This window comes from Onychostoma macrolepis, chromosome 05, assembly GCF_012432095.1.
Source record: "Onychostoma macrolepis isolate SWU-2019 chromosome 05, ASM1243209v1, whole genome shotgun sequence".
NCBI lineage: Eukaryota > Metazoa > Chordata > Actinopteri > Cypriniformes > Cyprinidae > Onychostoma > Onychostoma macrolepis.
Genome location: NC_081159.1, coordinates 21,326,851 through 21,344,085, shown reverse-complemented (window position 1 = coordinate 21,344,085; position 17,235 = coordinate 21,326,851). Strand labels below are relative to the sequence as shown.

Below are 17,235 nucleotides of genomic sequence, written 5' to 3'. Positions count from 1 at the left end.
TTCAGAATAAGCATTCCATACCTACAAGTGAGTTTATTACGACAATAGAACAACATGCACCTTTAACTCCACTAATGAGAGGAGAAAATGGCAAGCACATTAAATGAAGTAAAAAAAAAACATAAAATACAGGTGAGTTACTGATCATTTGGTTAAGTCTTACCAGTCACAGCATTGGTCGTCGCAGGCAAACTCTCACGCTCTTCCTTGATTGACGTCACTCCCATTCCATACTCCGTCCCAGGCCTAAGGCCTAAGAAAGAGCCCAGCAAATTCAGTCCTCTCAAATCATTCGACAAAACGAAACCATTAATCTCTCACATTAGTTGTTTTTGGAGCCTCCGTGGTAGGCAATTGTTTTCGTTCTTGCCACAGCGCGGTTTCGATTTCATCTGCACGCCATATCAATCTAATGCCTTTCAGTGGCTGCATCAAAGAGCTTCTCCACAGGCCAGAAACAATATTTACCATCATACAAGAGATTCTCAGATCCCCACATCCCCCATTCATAAGAGCCCTTAGCCCAAATCCCACACTTTACCCCTCTTAATGCCTGTATTGGCTCCTGCAGAGGTCACTGTGCAGGAGTCCTCCAGCATGAAATTACGCCTAATGCAGAGGAAGCTCATTATCAATAAAATCACAGGCGTGACGGCAATTACAGATAATAACTGTGTGAAAGAGACAACTAGTGAGATGTGTGTGTGTGTGAGAGAGAGAGACTCTGCGTTATTAGCCGAACAGATCGTCCGCCTTATTTACAGGGAACAGGCCTCCCAAGGACAAAGGAGCAAACCAGACAAAGAATCTATTATCCATTTTGAATATATTTTTCTCCCAGCCATGATAATCCCTGCTTGCGGTAACACATGGTTGTAGAGAATAAGAATTAGCGCAGGAGATTGCCTCAAAGCACAAGTGTATAATAGAAGTGCTGCTGCGACGAAGAAAGCCTCCGCTTTCCCTTTTTGACTGGGATTTTCACATTGAAGCACCAGTGTTACTTCATTTAAGACATGAATAAGGCATTACCAACAAAAAGGATAGCATCTCATTCGCTTTTAGTCATGTAAACACTTCACGTTACTAAAACAAAGGTGCTCTTTTAGAAATAAAGTGCTGATAAGTACAAGTACGAAAAAAGCCACTTTGAAGCTTAAAAATGCAAGAAAATTTTGAATTAGCCTATTTCTGTTCAGACTTGCAGTGGGATTCCAATTGTTTTAAATCCTTTTTGAGGATTTTTTCCGAAAATGACTTCACATTTCAACACCTGAGAACTACATTTCTAATTTCAAGAGGGTACAAATGGCTTGGATGTGCAGATGGACTGAAAACTACCCTAGTGTTTGGACTGCATTGCAGCATGGCCTAATTTTATTCCAGTTTTCAAACACAGTTTTTGATCTGTATGATCTGTTTGTAATTGATGTGGTTTGTAATCTCTGGAGAGGAATTATTGTGTAATTCGAATTGGCCTCTCACCAGTGATTTTAGCCTGAGTGGTATCTTGCAGGCCACTGGGGAAGACCAGTTCTCCATGCTCCCCTCCAGAAAGTGGGCCATATTTGACACGGTAATTGAGGACACCAGATATGCTGTTTTTCCACTCCAGAGTTATGCTCTCATCTGTCTGTTCAACTGCTTTGAGGTGCTTGGGGGCATCAAGGTCTGAAAAAAGCCAACATGTGGATAAAAGAAAATACTTCCTGTAGACGTATGGTTATACTCCAGGGCAAGACAAAGAAAATTGCTTCAAAATGCAGGTTTAAGTACAACACAATTATCAGTAGACCTGAATTTTCGCTTTAAATTCTGAAATGATTTCTAGAGAGTTTGTACCTGTTGTGAAGGTCCCATATACCGGAAAGCTGGTCATCTCTCCCCTGCGGGCCATGAGAGAGACCTCATACTCGGTGTCAGGGTACAGCTCAGCCAGATGGTACTGGGTATCCATGGAGGAAAGCTCGATTGTGTTCCTGTCTATATCTGTGATTGGGCCATAGGACACAGAGATCCCATCCACCTGGGCAACAGGCTGAAACCAGGTGATAAGGGCTGTAGTGTCTGTCACATCACGCACATCCACCTGGCTGGGAGCATCAATCACTGTGGATGAGAGGAGAGGTTTGTGACAGCTGGGAAAAAAGCAACAAAATGGGAACATTTATGCAAGCAGATGAGTTAAAAACATCTGCTATACAGTTTTTGACATCAAGAACCTCAAAATATGATGATCGCTCTCCTAAAATAAAATGGTAGCTATACATTTTTATTTAAAAAAAGACACATTATACTATGTATGTTTCATATTGTCACTATGCTTTATAAAAAATAAATGATTAAACTAGTAAATAAAACATAATTAAAACAAACATTGCAAACGTTATAAATAAAGTAGTTCTACTTCAATCAAGAAATAACATTGTAAATTTGGTAAATGTTCATTTTTATCCTGAAATAGAATCGCAACACTTGAAGACTCCACTTTGGGGAAAAAAAGCACTATTGCCATTATATGGATGCATTCATATCTATATCACTACATTTGACAATAAGACCAAAGAATTGTATCTGCACACCTGCTTCTCCAAGACTGAAAAGAGTACAAGTAAAATAGCTAGTTAGGTCCTTATTTTCATGGTTAAATCAGTTTGTTAGATTAGGAACTGTACTGAGAGCTCATACTCATGTGAGCGTAAGATAATATAGAGGAACTGCATGCAGCTTAGAGCAGATTTGTGCATGTGAGATGCTCCAATGCGCTAGTTATCTCACGGGAGGACAGCCTCTCATGTTGCTGAGTGGTGCCTCCCACACAGAGTGAGGGAGAGAACTCACTTTGAGCAATTAGTCCCCCTTTAATGCAAATCCTATGTGGCACAAGCCGAAGAAATGGAGTAGATGGAGCGTTAGAGGCATGCTGGGAGATTTTTTTAGACATTTGTAAGACAGCAAAAACAGCCTGTCATGAAGGAAAACTCTGGTTACTTGCACTGACAGCATAAGAGGCCAATGGTATAATGGCACATCTCTTTCCAATATAATCTTTAGTGTGTTCTAATAGAAGGTAGTGATAAAAGTGAAAGGATTTTTGGGAAATGTCACAATGGTAAAAGGTTTTTCAGCAAGCCAAAAGCTATTTTTGAAGTATAAAATTTGAGGGTAAATCCTTATCCTACAACCATATCATATATAGTTGAAGAGGATGATGAGCTAGAAATGATCTGTTCTGTAGCTGTTACTCAGAATATGTGGCATAATACAAAAATGTTGATAATATTTAGAATGTCACTTTTGTTTCATAATGATATAGGAAGGTGACAGACCCATATGAGCAATATATCCCAATCAAATTATCAAACAAACATATAGTATGTTATTCAATATCTTTACTAAGACCTTAAATTCTATAAAGACTAACTAGATGTGTCAACGTTATATTAAGTAATATTGTGAAATATTATTATTATAACTGTTTTCTATTTTAATGTATTTTAAAATGCAATTTATGTTATGGCAAAACTGAATTTTCAGCATCCATTTCCCCAATCTGATCACTTGATCTGTCAGAAATCATTCTAATATGCTGATTTGCTGCTTTAGGATTCTTGGATGAATAGAAAGTTCAAAAGAACAGCATTTTATTGAAAATAAATCATTTGTAACAATGTAAAAATCCTTGACTTTTGGTCAATTTAATGTATTCTTGCTGAATAATAGTCTTACTTTCTTTAAAAGAAAAAAAAAAATCCTTAGTGACCCCAAACTTTAGAATAGTAGTGTATATATTTTAGCTGGTCTGGTGTAGAAAGGCACATGGCAAGTGTTAAAGTCTTGCAAAATAAAGGTCTTGAGAAACTAACACTTACATATTCAGTTATTCTAACTCAAAATAATAATTTGAAATGCTCAGCAACTCACAGCACTGTAAATAATTGCCAATTAACATAAACCGCTGACTGCTCTTTCTAATTTCAGGTAAGACCTCCTGCCTCTTTAAAAAAAAAAACATGGCCACCAGTTAAATGCTGTCGACAGCTGCTTACTTGTGACAACGTTCTTGCTGGCTGGGGTTCCACGGGTGTTGTTCTTTACGACCTCAAGCTTGACTTCATACTCTTGTCCAGGTCCAAGGCCGGACTGCTCAAAGGTGGTCTCGGGAGGGGTGAGAGAGTTCAAAATCTCTCCATCCTCTTCTTTCTGCCATTCAAAAACAGATTTTTTTTTTTGTGAACTGAATTGGTGAATATATTAAATCTAATAACAGATCGCTGGTCAAAGGTTCTGCTGGTTAATAAAAGAGCAGCACAAAGCATCAAAGAAGCAACCTCAGGAAAACAAAGTCGAGCTCCCATGAACTACGGGGTAATGAGAGGGTGTCCTGAGAGTAAACACTTTGGTCTATTAGCTGATTCTACTTGGATGAGTGTTTTAATTCACAGTGAGAATTATTTTGCTATTGACATCCTAAACTTGACACGTGAATGAGACTGCCAAGCTGTGTTTTGAAAGAGGGATGTAGGGGAGGTTTGCATGTTCTAATGGTGGTGTTTTTGGAGTTTGCATAAGCTCTTGAGAAAGAAAATAAAGCATTACAGAGACAATAAGAGTTCTGTGGCACATGGTCACGCATGCTGTTGCCAGGAGCTTCTTAGAGGGTTTTGTCTTGCAAAACCGCAGACTTCTCGACAGTAGCTTTTTGCTTAGTGGCACCACTCAGCTATTTTCCACTGGGCGCCCTTTGAGCTTCTCATTTTAAAGTATTACTTGCAAACAGAACGGTTCTTTTATATTACATCTTTTAGGAGAAAATATGAGGGCAACGATACTCTTTTGGACCATAGCCACCCTAGAGACTTACGGAGCATGCCAGGGCACTCACTGTGTTTCTGAAGATGAGGTTCCAGCCATCAAAGGGGATGTTCAAGGGGTCCCACTCAACCTCTACTGCGGTCTCTTTAACCGATTTGAATTTCAGACCCTCAGGTTCAGGAAGATCTAATTGTAGGGTATGAATCAGTTTCGCAGAATATACTCAGGACAAAATAACAAATAATTTTCCTAAGCATGATGATGGGTGACTTACGTGTGGCTATTCTGGCGCTGACAGGGACACTCATCTTGCTGTTCAGGACAGCAAAGACACTGATTAAGTACTCTATGCCAGGCTCGAGCTCCCTAATAGTGGCTGTCTTCTTTTCACCAGAAACTTTCATTTCCATCTCCAAACCGCCAGGAGCCGTAGGCACATAGGTGATAAGATACTCTGTCACGAGCATCTCATTGACCCAGGCAACGTCCACTGTTTCTGGATCGACCTCAGTCACAGTCAGGTCTCTGGGTGGGGAGACTGTGGATTGAAACATGTCATATTATTTACTTAATCTTAGAAGAACGTCTCAATAAAAAAGCTGAATGCCAGCTGAATGTGCAGAGACAACTACATAAACCAATCATAGATTGATTTCCTAAAACAATGTGGCTCTATAGTGCTATCAACACTTTTCCTGCTGTAGCAACACTCAACCAATAACATGAATTTAGGGAGGGACTATTAGTTAGTCTGACCAATGGCAGATGGGGAGGAGTGTTTGGGAAACCAGTTTGAAACTGTTGTTTGAGAAATTTTATTTGATGACATTTCTGATGTTATATATATTTATATTTATATAAATACACACAAATGCATGTATATATTTAGGAAAAATATGTTATGTTTGTATATTAAATATATTTATATATAACAAATTATATGAATATAAATATATATACGTGCAATTACATGTAAATATTTTCAACATATATACTGTATGTGTGTGTATTTATACACATAATAATATAATACATATTAATAATAATATAATGTAATATATGGAGTTTTTAAAGACAATTTAAGTGCTCACAAAAAAGTGCACATTTTATGGCTAAATCCGCTTATTAATCGATTAGCTCATATTGGGGTTCTGTAAAAATCAGGACAGACCTGCTTTTCCTTTGAGAAAGTATAATAGACAAAAGAGTGTAAGTAGAACCTATACATATGCAGTGTTACATATTCCAGTGTAAAATAGTGACTTACTTTCAGAGCAGTCGTCGCCAGTGAAGCCTAAATCACATATGCACATTCCATTCAGACACTGGCCTTGATCATTGCAGTTTGCTGGGCAGGTCAGAACAGAGCAGTCCTCACCGGCATAGCCCTCAGAGCAGATACATTTTCCATCTTCACAGTAGCCACGGTCTTGGCAGTTGTTGGGACATGTCTTTGTACCACAGTCCTCCCCAGTGAACCCACTGTTACACACGCATTGGCCATTTACACAAAGTCCTCGGTTATGGCAGTTATTGGGGCAAGTCAACTCGCTGCAGTCATGGCCTGTAAAACCAGCATGACAAACGCACTTGCCGTCCACACACTGTCCATGCTCATGACAGTCATTGGGACATGTTTTGATGCTGCAGTCTTCTCCAGCAAAACCATCATGGCAAACACACTTGCCATCCACACATTTTCCACGCTCATGACAGTCATTGGGACAAGTTTTGATGCTGCAGTCTTCTCCAGCAAAACCATCATGGCAAACACACTTGCCGTCCACACACTTTCCACGCTCATGACAGTCATTGGGACAGGTTTTGATGCTGCAGTCTTCTCCAGCAAAACCTTCATTGCAAACACACTTGCCATCTACACACTGTCCGTGTCCATGGCAATGATTGGGACAGGTTTTGATGCTGCAGTCTTCTCCAGCAAAACCATCATGGCAAACACACTTGCCGTCCACACACTTTCCACGCTCATGACAGTCATTGGGACAGGTTTTGATGCTGCAGTCTTCTCCAGCAAAACCAGCATGACAAACGCACTTGCCGTCCACACACTTTCCACGCTCATGACAGTCATTGGGACAGGTTTTGATGCTGCAGTCTTCTCCAGCAAAACCTTCATTGCAAACACACTTGCCATCTACACACTGTCCGTGTCCATGGCAATGATTGGGACAGGTTTTGATGCTGCAGTCTTCTCCAGCAAAACCATCATGGCAAATGCACTTGCCGTCCACACATTGTCCACGTCCATGGCAGTGACTGGGACAGGTTTTGATGCTGCAGTCTTCTCCAGCAAAGCCATGGTGGCAAATGCACTTGCCGTCCACACATTGTCCACGTCCATGGCAGTGACTGGGACAGGTTTTGATGCTGCAGTCTTCTCCAGCAAAGCCATGGTGGCAAATGCACTTGCCGTCCACACATTGCCCACGTCCATGGCAGTGATGGGGACAGTTCTTGATGCCACAGTGTTCTCCAGCAAAGCCATCATGGCAAATGCATTTGCCGTCGACACACTCTCCACGTCCATGGCAGTCATGTGGACAGGTCTTGATGCTGCAGTCTTCTCCAGCAAAGCCAACTTTGCAAATGCACTTCCCGTTGACACATCGGCCATGATCGTGACAGTTATTGGGGCAGGAAAGCTCAGAGCAGTCATCACCTTCAAATCCATCATCACAAATACACTCACCGTTGACGCACTGTCCCCTGTCATTGCAGTTGTCAGGGCAGGAAAGAATGCTGCAGTCCTCACCCTCAAACCCAGGATCACATATGCACTTCCCGTTGAAGCAGTGCCCTCTCTGATTGCAATCATTGAGACAGGTTAGCTTGGAGCAGTCATCTCCGCTGTAGCCAATGTTGCAGACGCACTGCCCATTGACACACCTGCCATGGTGATTGCAGTTTTTGGGGCAGGTAAGCTCCCCACAGTCCTCCCCAGTAAAGCCCTCTTCACAATAGCAGGTTCCATTGTCACAGCGGCCACGGTCGTAGCAGTCGTTGGGACAGATGAGCTCGGAGCAGTCAAAGCCCGTCCAAGGCTCGTCACATACACATTCGTCATCCACACAGCGCCCCCTGCCAAGGCAGTTGTTTAGGCAGTTGGTCAAACTGCAGTCCTCACCGATGAAGCCCTCCGTGCAGATGCAAGCCCCGTCGATGCACTCTCCATTCTCACCGCAATCCACAGGGCACAGCTCGATGCTGCAGTCCTCACCACCAAAGCCCTCGAAGCAGACGCACTTGCCATCTTCACAGCGGCCTTGATCCTGGCAAAAGTTGGGGCATTCTGGCTCGGAGCAGTTGACTCCCTTCCAACCGGGCTCACACACACAGCTGCAGGTCTCAGTGCTGTAGTTTCCGCGGCCACTGCAGTAGGGTTTGGTTGTGATTTCACCTGCTAAAGAGGTTTTTAGTCATTTTTGGCTTATGCTGAGAAACACTTTCATGCTGGTTTAGACAGGAATGGGAATTGTACAGAATTTAACGATTCCTAATGGCTCCATTAACATTTCTTTTAGTACTTTTAAAGAATAAATGCTAAAAAGCAGACATTTTCTTGCCAATTTCAATAATAATAAAAAAGGTCTGTGTAAATAAATGCAATCCAATAACTGCCATTTGACTTTAACATCCCTAGCAGTACTACGCAAACAAAAATATGGCAATTCATTTGATTTGTACAACGTAACAAACAAAACATGTGTTTTTAACTACATGTTGTCATACAACCAGTCTGTAAAAACTACATTGATTTAAGTGTCACAGTTAGCTGAAAGCCGTATGTTTGATTCACTAAAAAGAACCAGTCATTACAGTCAATTGGAGCACACTGGTTGTGCTGCATGTTTATGATACACAATGATACACTACTTTTTTTTAAATGATACTACTTCTAAATAAGAAGCAAAACCAATTTTGACAGGTTTGTTTTGAAATCACAATGAAAATCTAAGTAATGACCCGCGAACCAATGACACTTTGCAGCAGGTTTCAGTTTATTTTAAGTGACACCTCTTGCCCTAACCACAAGAAGGCTTGATGACGCACTAATGTGATACTAAAAACCAAGTGGCTTGAATGGTTACAGTATCTCTGATAATGACTTTAGCTTATGCCTTTCTCCTTTTTTTAATGGCTTTGCGTCATTTGGATATGCAGTCTGATTGGTCTGTTTATGCCTTGATGCTATCAGCCTCCTCTAATATTTATGTAGTGATTAAACTCTGAGCTACTACTTGCTAAAAGAAAAAGAAAAATATAGATATTTATATGTATCTGTTTTATGAGCGTTGGTGGATAAAAACCAAAAGTTAAAGAGATAGTTCACCCAAAAATTTAAATTCTGTCACCATTTACTCACCCTCACTTTGTTCCAAAACTGTTTGACTTTCTTTCTTCTGTAGAACATAAAATATGACATTTTGAAAAATGTCTCAGTGTTTTTGTCCATTATAAAATGGATGTCAAAGGCCCAAATGTTTGGTTAACTATATTGTTTAAAATATCTTATAGAACAACATGAGGATGAGTAAAGAATTTCCATTTTGGGGTGAGAGTTTTTCCATTTAAGATGAACTATAATTTTAACTTAGTCAGCATTCTTTTGAATACATTTTTAATAAAGCTCAGCCTCCTAATGGACTAACACAGTATCTACAGTATGTAATATTTGTCCTTACCTGTAACCTGAGCACTACAGCAGCCTGTTCCACTGGTGCACTGCTCTCTTAGACTGGATACCTCTGCCTCCAGCATTTCCAGCCTGTTAAGAAGATCCTTCAGGTCAGGCATGTGGTTATCACAACCGCAAGCTTGCTTGGGAATGTTAATCCTGTGCGTAAAAACAATCTGATTCTCTCCGTCCGTGGTGTGTTCTATGTGTTGGTCAGATTGCAGATTCGCCGGTTTTGGCTTCACTGGTGTTGTTCCAGGTGAATCCAAGTCCACAGAGCACAGGGATCCAGAGGGAACGTTGATGTTGTATACATGGTTAAAAACCACAGGCTGATCAGGACTTGGGAGGGTCAAGTTCTCAGTGGTCGGTGACAGTGATTCTCTTCTGTGTCTAATTACTCTTTTCACCAGGCCAGCACTAGAGAGATGAACTAACATGGCTAATGCCACACAGGCCAGTAGCAGGCCTCGCATCCCCATGATGATTTACTCCTTGACTCTTCTTACTGGCGGGATTAAGATACTGGAGATGTGGGTTTAATCCTGCAAAATTGAATTAGAACAGTCACTCAGATTGCTTTTACACATTTCATTCTAATGCATGTCCAGTGTGAATCCACAAAATAGCAAAATAGAAAATGAAACATACACGTTACATCAATAATGAAGAATTCAGTCATTTAATGAATTTTAAAAACATTGATGGATTATTCTAATGAATTTTAATAAAACCTAATATGAATATATTATAATATAAAACCTATAATATAAAATATGAAAATAAGTCATTTATATGAATTTAAAAAAAAATCTAAGGTATGTAGTGTATTTGTATCATAGACTTCACATAGCAAAATCATGGTACCAGATTTAAGAAAAAGGAAAATGAAATGTTTTAACCCTCGACTCGTGTTTCCTTTCCAACCAGAATGAATTATATTCAACTAAAGCAAACCATATCACACTAGGGAGTGTTTATATTCAGAATAAAAATGTCCAGCCAAAAAAAAAAAAAAAAACACACACAATTACGCATACATGCCAGTCAGCAACACTGCAGGATAGACAGACACTAAGTACAACTCAGGTTATGGTTGCCTTGGCTTCCACAAAGATCAGCTCTGGCCAATGAAAGCAAGGCAAACTTCAGCTCAGGAGCGAGGGCTCCAGCAGCGTTTCCTATGACAGGCTGCCATGACACGCAGCAGGCAACACCTGAATCTGAGGAGCGTACTCTCCTCTCTGACGCTCTGCCCACAGCCCATGCTGACAGATTAATACTCGCGCAGAGGAGACCATCTGCAGCGCTTCCGCTAGTGTGGGTGTTCAGAGTTCACGCTTCTCATAAAAGTTAGCATTCTTTGACCATTCTCCAGACAGCAGCAGAGTTATGCATTAAAACACAACACTTTCCTCATTAAAAGAAGTATCCTTTTTGCAGGGCTCGGGAGGCTTGTCACCTCACTAAGTGCAATGGTCTGTTACAAATTTTATTAAAATAAAATACCTGTAATACCTTTTCAAGCACGTTACCGTACTGCATTATGGGGTGTAACTGGGAGATTGAGGATGTCTGTGTTTAAAGAGTCCTAATGCACATGTTATATGGTCACATACTTGGCAACTACAGGATTGTAGATTTAGTTTTCCGTTTAGCTGTTTTCCTGAATGTTATGAAAACCAAATGGGACCCATTTGAGATGGAAATAACCACCTTCTCAAAGTGCTGACACGCTGACTTTTCAATACCATAAAACACCCAATATTTATATCAAATTAAGTACATTTGTGTGCGCATTTTTCAGCCTGCACCTTGCCTAGCCATTCAAACACATTTAACCCCTTAAAATGTATTATTTTCATTTGATTTTATATTTTACAGTACTGAATTTGACATAAAAGAGATCACTCAAAATGTACAATTCTTTAATCATTTCTAAAATATTTTTAAGAATACTTTAATGCATTAAATGAAAGTCAGTGTGGTCAAAGACAACGCTGACTGGACCCCATTCACCACAAACACAAAAATAATAAAATCAAATCAAATCAATTGCAAAATATCTTCTGTGTGTTCCACAGAAGAAAGAATGTCACACAGGTTTGGAATGATGTGAGGGCATCTAAATAATGACAGAATTTTCATTTTTTTTGGTGAACTATCCCTTTAAGGCAAACCCTCCACAGTCCTTCAGTAACAAAAGAGCAATACAAAGTGGTTACACAGATCATAATTTTGTCACGGCTGCAGGGGGCTGACCCAAAGCCACAGCTTGCAAGGTCAACAGCAGGTAATATCTTTTCAGGATCTGTTTAGTAAGTGGAGAGCTCACTTTGACATGTGATTAGCAGGACTGACAGATGAGCTCCAGCGAGAGGGATCCCACGCTGCTGCCGCCCATCCGTGATTAGACAGACAGGGATGAGCGCTTCTGTGATGGAGCGCTTAAGGGGGGCTCGATGATGGGAGACTCCCGATCTGGACCCTCGGGGGCGAAGGGGACCTACTCCGCTTCTCGTTCCTCACATCTAAACCCTGGGATTAAATCAGCAAAATAGGCAGAAAATTGCTTTGAGTCGCTTTGCGGTTTTAGTTCTGGATGGGTAGCTGGCTTTTTCACTTTGAAACCTGGCTTGTCGCCACAAGAATCAAAGAAAGAAAATGAATTTGAAGGACCAAGCTGGTCTTTGTGTGAGCATTTGCCCTTAACCCCTGGCGAAGGTGGACTGTAAATGAACGAACAATCAAATATGAAATATAATGAGGACAGCTTGGCTTCATGGCAGCAATGATGGATATGCTTGGCTATGAAAGAATCAGCAGTTATTAACATCAGATTAGAAAAGATTTCATTTTTTTGCATTTTGAACAGCGAGAAATAGACAAAGCCAGTCTCTTTTATTAGAGCTCCATCAATACAGTGCTGAGCTCAGAGCAGTATGCTAATGCTGCTGCTTACTGGCACTTTCAGATAAACCAGACACAATGTGACTGCTGCTTTCTCATGCCAGGTCTAGTTTTTATACATTGTTACTTTCTCAGACTCTGGCTGGGCCAGTTGGCTTCCGTGTGTCTAATGTGAGAGGAATTTCAATGGGGGGTGAACCTGCTGGCACACATATTTAGTGCCAGTGATCTAAATTGGTCCTGTGTTGTGCGAAGTGCTGAATGCTGACTAGAGTGTTTGAAAGGCAGAATACCTCACACAGAGACCAGATGAATACTTTTGTAAGTCATAAATTATAGTGACAGTTAAAACGATTCTTCCACCACACCAATGTGCTACAAACAAATTAGCTTACTTGCTGTTTGTTAAATTAGAAGTTTGCAGCTCTTCACATAATTGAGTAATTAGCAAGTTAGCGGTTTGGGACCGTGGAATAATTAGCTGTGATCTGATGTATACTACAAAGACATAAAACATAAAAGGAATATGCCAAAAACCAGATCACAAAGTAGAAAACATATTATTATTGTAAAGTGGATAGGAATTAGTAACATATTTTATTGAGATGACAACTGTTGATGTGGCAGAAGCTGTTAATGTGTTTGAAATAAAATCAAATAAAATCTAGACTTTTCTTCCTGACTTTAGAGAACTGATGAGGTGGTAAATTATCTGTTAAATAGCTGGTTATTGAACTGTAAAAAACGCTGTGGTTGCTTTAACAGTTCATCGTTCAGTTTCATATTCAATGATTAAAGATGACATTCATCCACAGTCTGCTGAACAGAGGGGAAGCACAACTCTTCCACAGATTACTCCTATAAAATCATCAAGCAGACTCAGTTTTGTAGGTCACACATGACAAAAAGCACTTGCCTTCACTGGGACGCAGCCTTAATATGGGTCACCCGCAGTAGTGAATGAATTGGTATTGTCTAGACTCTGTTCAGCTTAATAGATGTCATAAAATGCCCTGACAGTTTGTTTAATACTGGGAAGGAGTCAATGATGAAAAAAATATTTCTCCCAGAGGTATGCTATACACACTGTATCATTCCTCCAGGTGCAGGTCAAACTTCATTAAAAATCAATACGATGAAATTGAGTAAATACTTCTTAATCCAGTCAGCAAAGCAGTAAACCTGCTGAAAGGTGTCTGATCTGTGGTGAAGACCCGAAAAATGCTGATAAATCATTATTAAAAACATTACAAATATAAGTATGCTGTCACTGAGAAGAGGATGCTTATCGTTGGCACGGTTTTCCAAGGTCATAATCAGGCACCACGAAGCAGCTCATAATCATCCAACACAGAGATGGATTTCCAGACCAGCTCATAACGCCGCTCAATGGTGTGTGCTCTCAGATCGATGGCAAGGCATATAGCTACTGTTATTGTTTCATAAATGGATTTGTAAGTCATCGCCTTCCTGAGCAATGCTCATTTAGGAGGAGTGGTTCAGTTCACCATTAGACCTTCCATTTTATTTTGTTATTTCTTTCTATAGTTCTGCAGTTCTTCTTCTCTCTTACTGATATTTTTAATCTGTCTGACATCCTGTTACTTTTAAACTGTGATGTGAATGTGGAATGTCCGCTGGTCTCAAATGAGCTGATGATTGTCTATGCCTCGCTACTTTCCTTGGCTTGTCTGTGCTTCAAAAGGAAGTCAGTCATGGCTTGCAGTGGGTTCACTGAGCAGATTCAAGCAAATTAATATGTCTGCAATCATAAACACGCAGACGTTCTGTCTCACCAATGTATGTGCAATGTGAGCTTAAAGGTCTCTCAAATGCCACATAAAGTGATCTCTCACCCAACGCATTCTCTTGGCATTTCTCCCATCGGTGGATTGACAGCAAGGTGTGAAACCAGAACCTAAGAACATACGCCACTGTGTATTATATTCCCAGCTATGCCATTCTCTTAATAATGAGATTAAGTAATTATTAATCTTGCATCTGATTTCATTGCCAGAGTTTAAAGGTATTTCTTCTTTAATTCAATTTTATACCGAATTTTTCTGTTTTTATTACTGATCATTCCATTCCTGTGGGCTATTTTTATCTATATATAGTAGAGGCATAAGATTACATGCAGACTGATAAATGAAAGGCAATGCAGGTTGTTTTCACAATGAAAAAGCTGGGTTTTCATGACAGTCGAGCCCCATTTATAGAGCTCTAATGATGCAGGGAGATCTGATTGCACCGATAGGAGGTGTGTGTGTGTGTGTGTGTGTCTGTGTGTGTGTGTGTGTGTGTGAGCGATAAGCCGGGCTGGTGTATGGGCAGAGATAGAGGTGTTTGCACTGCTCTGAATGGACCTGTGGTTCGCTGACATTGCTGCACTTTCACCAAAGAAGCATTCAAAGCAGACACGATACAGCTAGGATGACATTGCTAAAGGTGAACTCCATCATGCTGATTAAGGAGAAATGGAAAGTTTAGGACATGTCAGTCAACATCTGAGACCAGAGACACTAGAGAAGTCTACCGGGAAAGAAGCTGAATAATTCCTGTCTTCATCTTCCATGTGTGCTTTCTCTTAAAGTCCAGATGGAAAGAATGAAGGAGGAACATTTGTTACTTGCCGTCTCATTTTACATTTCCAGCACTGGTGACCCCATGTTTATTAGCTTAACCTCTGTTACAGCCAGAAAAGCAGCCTCATATGTTCAGACCTTAAAAGCACAAACTCCTGCTATTTCTGACTCTCGTTTGTCGCAACAAAGTTCAAACACTATTTCCGCACCATGCAGACAGTGCCTCACATATTGGTCTTAGCAAGATAAATTTGTTTTACAATTGTTTTTTTGTTTTCTAAAGGATATATTGTGGTCTGGCAGGAACTGCAAAGAATAAAAGACTGTATTTTAATCCAGAAGTCAATTTGCTACAGAGTAAAAAGACTTATTTGAACATGGAGGTCATTTTTTTTCATAGGCACAAAGCAATCCCTTCCCAAAATGGAAAGCTATTGATCATTCTTTCCTGTTCTAGAAAAAATAAAAGCTAGTATGTTTTTTGTTTGTGTGTAACAGGAAATTGCTTTTTCTCCAACACCAAGAAATGTTGTTTTTCCTCTTGCTGATTTAGGAAGATAAGCCATGATCAAGTGTGATTTAGCATGGCTGCTCAGAAAAAAGACCTATAAAATGCTTGCTGCCAGATCCAATTACCTACACTACATACCTATTGTAATTAGCTTCATCACAGTATGATCTTCTGGGACTGAGCAACAAGCTTTCAACTTATCGACCCTATTGAACGTTTTTCCTTCTTCTGGAAAGAAAAATCTGTTTTCCCACACTGAAATGCAGGAATATTGACTGGGAGATTAAGACATCTATTTTCACTGTTCATATTGGAGGCAGAATTGTCATCAATTCAGATTCTCTTTTACAACATCCCAAACTCGTCTGCTAACTTAAAACTTTCCTTATCCCGGGTTTGTAGTGACGAATGCTATCTTACACGCAGGGTCACTAACAACTAACCAGAGTTCCTCACTTCTGAGGAAGAAGACACGTGGGCTCATCTCTTTGCTGCCACCGATAGGGACACTGTCTGTGCTTTGAGCTCATGGTTTCCTAGCCATGTTACATTAGCATCAGACAGCCATTAAAACCATCTGGGGGCTGTGACACTTTAACACACTGAAGTCTACTGAGGAAATCTTTGTTCACTGATGCCGACAAATCATTCTGAATGCCTCTGTGGCTAATTTTGAGTGTGGAAGAAAATAATCTTTCTTTACAGAGCATTTTTCAAAGAGACTGACAGACAAACAGACAGACAGACAGACAGACAGAGAGACAGACAGACAGACAGACAGAGGCAGACAGACAGACAGAGAGACAGACAGACAGACAGAAAGAGAGGCAGACAGACAGACAGACAGAGAGACAGACAGAGAGACAGATAGATAGACAGACAGACAGACAGATAGACAGACAGATAGATAGATAGATAGATAGATAGATAGATAGATAGATAGACAGACAGACAGACAGACAGACAGACAGACAGACAGACAGACAGACAGACAGACAGACTGATAGATGAAGCAATTCAAAAAAGAATGATAAAAGACTTTTTGAAAGTTAAACCTGACATAGCATCATAAAAACATTGAGTAACTTTGTTCATTTTATTTATCTTTATTTGTCTACCAAAATAACTTGATGAATTTTAAATTATCTTCATTTGGTTGTTTTCCTTAGCAGAATATTGATATATGTGATGTGATTAATTGTGATTAGTTTATTTGTGACTAATTAATCAGCATTTCATGCGATTAATTAAATGAAAATATTTAATTGACTGACAGACCTATAATAGACAAACAAATTGATACAGAGATAGACAGACAGACAGACAGACAGACAGACTGACAGACAGACGACCACAGGAGAACACAGAGGGTCCAATAGCCGCTCCAAGTGCATTGCCAGGCCAGGAGCAGAGCTGACAGCTGTTCAAACAAAGGCTAGTTTCCCACTCAGCTTTGTTCTGAGTGGCACTGTCAATGAATACACTGCACATAGCATCATAAAACATTTAAACACTCCGTCTAGGCAACAACCATGTGTGGTTGGCACTTCTAATGTCTTCAAGATAATGATGGCATAGAGAGCTGAGGAGATTTTAACTACCCAGGAGGCATTGACATCACACAACAAAAAAGATCAAATATTAGGGCTATTATGAAATAAGAATGTTTAATGTGTTCGGTCGTATTCTGAGAACACTCAAATCACATTTCTTTTTCT

At 40.1% G+C, this 17,235-nt stretch overlaps 1 protein-coding gene across 8 annotated transcripts in view; it reads right to left on the bottom strand.

Moving 5' to 3' along the window:
* The window catches only part of tncb (tenascin Cb), a 64,797-nt gene that overhangs the window by 15,257 nt on the left and 32,305 nt on the right, over positions 1–17,235 (bottom strand). For 6 of the 8 annotated variants that reach the window (XM_058775202.1, XM_058775205.1, XM_058775201.1 and 3 more), the window contains 8 exons: positions 9,519–10,056; positions 6,083–8,236; positions 5,090–5,353; positions 4,886–5,001; positions 4,050–4,203; positions 1,843–2,109; positions 1,486–1,671; positions 164–253 (listed from right to left, as the gene is read on the bottom strand). In XM_058775202.1, coding sequence (XP_058631185.1) covers positions 164–253; positions 1,486–1,671; positions 1,843–2,109; positions 4,050–4,203; positions 4,886–5,001; positions 5,090–5,353; positions 6,083–8,236; positions 9,519–9,993 — 3,706 coding nt within the window. In that variant the 5' untranslated portion in view covers positions 9,994–10,056. Of the gene's footprint in view, positions 1–163; positions 254–1,485; positions 1,672–1,842; positions 2,110–4,049; positions 4,204–4,885; positions 5,002–5,089; positions 5,354–6,082; positions 8,237–9,518; positions 10,057–11,846; positions 12,050–17,235 lie in introns of all 8 variants that reach the window. The other 2 variants (XM_058775204.1, XM_058775206.1) reach the window with 2 other exon arrangements.